The sequence below is a fragment of the Poecile atricapillus genome, assembly GCF_030490865.1.
Source record: "Poecile atricapillus isolate bPoeAtr1 chromosome 36 unlocalized genomic scaffold, bPoeAtr1.hap1 SUPER_36_unloc_5, whole genome shotgun sequence".
Classification (NCBI taxonomy): Eukaryota; Metazoa; Chordata; class Aves; order Passeriformes; family Paridae; genus Poecile; species Poecile atricapillus.
Window position 1 is genome coordinate 2,350 of NW_026708995.1, and position 4,876 is coordinate 7,225.

General features: G+C 58.4%; 1 protein-coding gene across 1 annotated transcript; it reads right to left on the reverse strand.

The window, feature by feature from the left end:
- Positions 1 to 256: 256 nt before the first annotated feature.
- On the reverse strand, positions 257 to 559 carry LOC131574138 (phosphoribosylformylglycinamidine synthase-like; the record flags this gene model as incomplete). The annotated part of the gene is made up of 1 exon (XM_058828532.1): positions 257 to 559. A coding segment is annotated over one exon (303 nt), but the record flags the coding sequence as incomplete, so codon positions are not given.
- Positions 560 to 4,876: the final 4,317 nt, after the last annotated feature.

Below are 4,876 nucleotides of genomic sequence, written 5' to 3' on the forward strand. Positions count from 1 at the left end.
AATCAGTCAGGGTCACTCAGGGGTCACTCAGGGGTCACTCAGGGTCACTCAGGGTCACTCAGGGGTCACTCAGGGTCACTCAGGGTCACTCAGGGGTCAGTCAGGGCTCAGTCAGGGGTCAGTCGGGGGTCACTCAGGGGTCACTCAGGGTCAGTCAGGGGTCAGTCAGGGGTCAGTCAGGGTCAGTCAGGGGTTACTCAGGGGTCACTCAGGGTCAGTCAGGGTCAGTCAGTGGTCAGTGGTCAGTGGTCAGTGGTCAGTGGTCAGGCACCACTCCAGGGCGTTCCGGAACATTCTCAGCCAGGGCCCGTTGCCGCTCTTGCTCCGTCCCTCGGCGGCGGCGTGGCGTCCGGCCCAGGGGCTCTGCCAGGCGCGCACTGACCGCTCGGGGTGTTGGCATGGTGGCCAGGTGGCGGCCGCAGGGCGAGCAGAGCGCGGCCACGCCCAGCCCGGAGCCGTTGGGGTTCAGGGGGTAGCGCTCGGTGGGGACCCCGCGGTCGTCGACGTAACGCAGAGGAGCCAGAGACGAGCGCACGCACGCGGCCAGCGCCGAGCCCGGACGGGACACGAAACGGCCTGGGGTGGACAGGGGAAACTGGGCAAACTGGGGGAACTGGGGACACTGGGGAAACTGGGGAAACTGGTTAGAGACCAGTTAGGGACACGAAACGGCCTGGGGTGGACAGGGCAAACTGGGCAAACTGGGGGAACTGGGAACACTGGGAACAGACCAGTTAGGGACACGAAACGGCCTGGGGTGGACAGGGGAAACTGGGGAAACTGGGAACACTGGGGAAACTGGGAACACTGGGGAAACTGGGAACACTGGGGAAACTGGGGAAACTGGGAACACTGGGGAACACTGGGAACACTGGGGAAACTGGGCAAACTGGGTACAGACCAGTTAGGGACACGAAACGGCCTGGGATGGACAGGGGAAAACTGGGCAAACTGGGAACACTGGGAACACTGGGGAAACTGGGCAAACTGGGAACACTGGGGAAACTGGGGGACTGGGGAAACTGGGCAAACTGGGAACACTGGGAACACTGGGGAAACTGGGCAAACTGGGAACACTGGGGAAACTGGGGGACTGGGGAAACTGGGCAAACTGGGAACACTGGAACACTGGGGAAACTGGGCAAACTGGGAACACTGGGGAAACTGGGGGACTGGGGAAACTGGGCAAACTGGGAACACTGGGAACACTGGGTACAGACCAGTTAGGGACACGAAACGGCCTGGGATGGACAGGGGAAACTGGGCAAACTGGGAACACTGGGAACACTGGGGAAACTGGGGAAACTGGTCAGGGACTGGGGGAACTGGGAACACTGGGGAAACTGGGAACACTGGGGAAACTGGGAATACTGGGGAAACTGGGCAAACTGGGAACACTGGGGAAACTGGGGACTGGGGGAACTGGGGGAACTGGGAACACTGGGGAAACTGGGAACACTGGGGAAACTGGGCAAACTGGGAACACTGGGAACACTGGGAACACTGGTTAGAGACCAGTTAGGGACACGAAACGGCCTGGGGTGGACAGGGGAAACTGGGCAAACTGGGAACACTGGGAACACTGGGTACAGACCAGTTAGGGACACGAAACGGCCTGGGGTGGACACGGGAAACTGGGCAAACTGGGAACACTGGGGACACTGGTCAGAGACCAGTTAGGGACACGAAACGGCCTGGGGTGGACACGGGAAACTGGGAACACTGGGAACACTGGGGACACTGGGAACACTGGGGACACTGGGTACAGACCAGTTAGGGACACGAAACGGCCTGGGATGGACACGGGGAAACTGGGCAAACTGGGAACACTGGGGAAACTGGGGAAACTGGTTAGAGACCAGTTAGGGACACGAAACGGCCTGGGGTGCACAGGGGAAACTGGGCAAACTGGGAACACTGGGGAAACTGGGTACAGACCAGTTAGGGACACGAAACGGCCTGGGGTGGACAGGGGAAACTGGGCAAACTGGAACACTGGGAACACTGGGGAAACTGGGGAAACTGGGGGACTGGGGAAACTGGGGGAAACTGGGCAAACTGGGAACACTGGGGACACTGGGTACACTGGGGAAACTGGGAACACTGGGAACACTGGGAACACTGGGAACACTGGGGGAACTGGGGGAACTGGGAACACTGGGAACACTGGACAGAGACCAGTTAGGGACACGAAACGGCCTGGGGTGGACACGGGAAACTGGGCAAACTGGGAACACTGGGGACACTGGGTACACTGGGGAAACTGGGCAAACTGGGAACACTGGGGAAACTGGTTAGAGACCAGTTAGGGACACGAAACGGCCTGGAGTGGACAGGGGAAACTGGGCAAACTGGGAACACTGGGGAAACTGGTTAGAGACCAGTTAGGGACACGAAACGGCCTGGGGTGGACAGGGGAAACTGGGCAAACTGGGAACACTGGGGACACTGGGGGAACTGGGAACACTGGTCAGAGACCAGTTAGGGACACGAAACGGCCTGGGATGGACAGGGGAAACTGGGCAAACTGGGAACACTGGGAACACTGGGTACAGACCAGTTAGGGACACGAAACGGCCTGGGGTGGACAGGGGAAACTGGGCAAACTGGGAACACTGGGGAAACTGGGGAAACTGGGAACACTGGGGAAACTGGGCAAACTGGGAACACTGGGAACACTGGGGAAACTGGGCAAACTGGGAACACTGGGTACAGACCAGTTAGGGACACGAAACGGCCTGGGGTGGACAGGGGAAACTGGGGGAACTGGGAACACTGGGGACACTGGGGACACTGGGAACACTGGGAACACTGGGGAAACTGGGCAAACTGGGAACACTGGGGACACTGGGTACAGACCAGTTAGGGACACGAAACGGCCTGGGGTGGACAGGGGAAACTGGGCAAACTGGGAACACTGGGGACACTGGGTACAGACCAGTTAGGGACACGAAACGGCCTGGGATGGACAGGGGAAACTGGGCAAACTGGGAACACTGGGAACACTGGGTACACTGGGCAAACTGGGAACACTGGGGACACTGGGGAAACTGGTTAGAGACCAGTTAGGGACACGAAACGGCCTGGGATGGACGGGGGAAACTGGGCAAACTGGGAACACTGGGGAAACTGGTCAGGGACTGGGGGAACTGGTCAGGGACTGGGGAAACTGGGGAAACTAGGGAAACTGGTCAGGGACTGGGGGAACTGGGAACACTGGGTACAGACCAGTTAGAGACTGGTTAGACTGGTCAGGGACTGGGGAAACTGGGGGAACTGGGGAAACTGGGGGAACTGGGGAAACTGGGTACAGACCAGTTAGAGACTGGGTAAACAGGTTAAACTGGTCAGGGACTGGGTAAACTGGGTAAACTGGGGAAATGGTAAACTGGTTAGGGACTGGGTACAGACCAGTTAAAGACTGGGTAAACTGGTTAGACCGGTCGGGGACTGGGGAAACTGGTCAGGGACTGGGAACACTGGGAGCACTGGGGTACTGGGGAAACTGGGGAAACTGGGTACAGACCAGTTAGAGTCTGCTTAAACTGGTTAAACTGGTCAGGGACTGGGCACAGATCAGTTAGAGACTGGGTAAACTGGTTAAACTGGTCAGGGACTGGGCACAGATCAGTTAGAGACTGGGTAAACTGGTTAAACTGGTCAGGGACTGGGCACAGATCAGTTAGAGACTGGGTAAACTGGTCAGGGACTGGGGAAACTGGTTAGACTGGTCAGGGACTCAGTACAGACCAGTTAGAGACTGGGTAAACTGGTTAAACTGGTCAGGGACTGGCCAGGGACTGGGTAAACTGGGTAAACTGGTCAGGGACTGGGTACAGACCAGTTAGAGACTGGTTAGATTGGTCAGAGACTGGGGAACTGGGGAAACTGGGGAAACTGGGGGTACTGGGGGAACTGGGGAAACTGGGAACACTGGGAGCACTGGGGTACTGGGGAAACTGGGGAAACTGGGTACAGACCAGTTAGAGACTGGTTAGACTGGTCAGGGACTGGGTACAGACCAGTTAGAGATTGGTTAGACTGGTTAGAGACCAGTTAGGGACCAGTTAGGGACCAGTCATAGACTGGTTCCAGCCCAGTTCCAGCCCAGTGACACCAGTTAAACCAGTAACACATCAGTGATGTCACTGACCTCCCAGTGCCTCCCAGTTCCTCCCAGTACCACCAGTACCACCAGTATCCCTCACTCCCAGTCCCTCCCAGTGATCCCAGTACTCCCAGTATCACCAGTATCCCTCACTCCCAGTCTCTCCCAGTCCTCCCAGTACCACCAGTATCCCTCATTCCTGAGCTCTCCCAGTGCTCCCAGTCCCTCCCAATCCCTCCCAGTCCATCCCAGTTGCTCCCAGTACCACCAGTATCCCTCACTCCCAGTGCTCTGAATCCCTCCCAGTCCCTTCCAGTCCCACCCAGTCCCACCCAGTCCCTCCCAGTACCTTCCCCGTGGGCCACCCAGACCCCGAGGGTGGCTCCCTCCATCCCCCAGTGCTCCCAGTACCACCAGTATCCCTCATTCCCAGTGCTCCCAATCCCTCCCAATCCCTCCCAGTCCCTCCCAGTCCATCCCAGTTGCTCCCAGTACTCACTCCCAGTGCTCCCAACCCCTCCCAGTGTTCCCAGTTCCTCCCAGTGCTCCCAGTATCACCAGTATCCCTCACTCCCAAGCTCTCCCAGTGCTCCCAGTCCCTCCCAATGCTCCCAGTCCCTCCCAGTACCACCAGTATCCCTCATTCCCAGTCCATCCCAGTCCATCCCAATCCCTCCCAGTCCATCCCAGTGCCTCCCAGTGCTCCCAGTACCACCAGTATCCCTCATTCCCAGTCCATCCCAGTCCCTCCCAGTGCTCCCAGTCCCT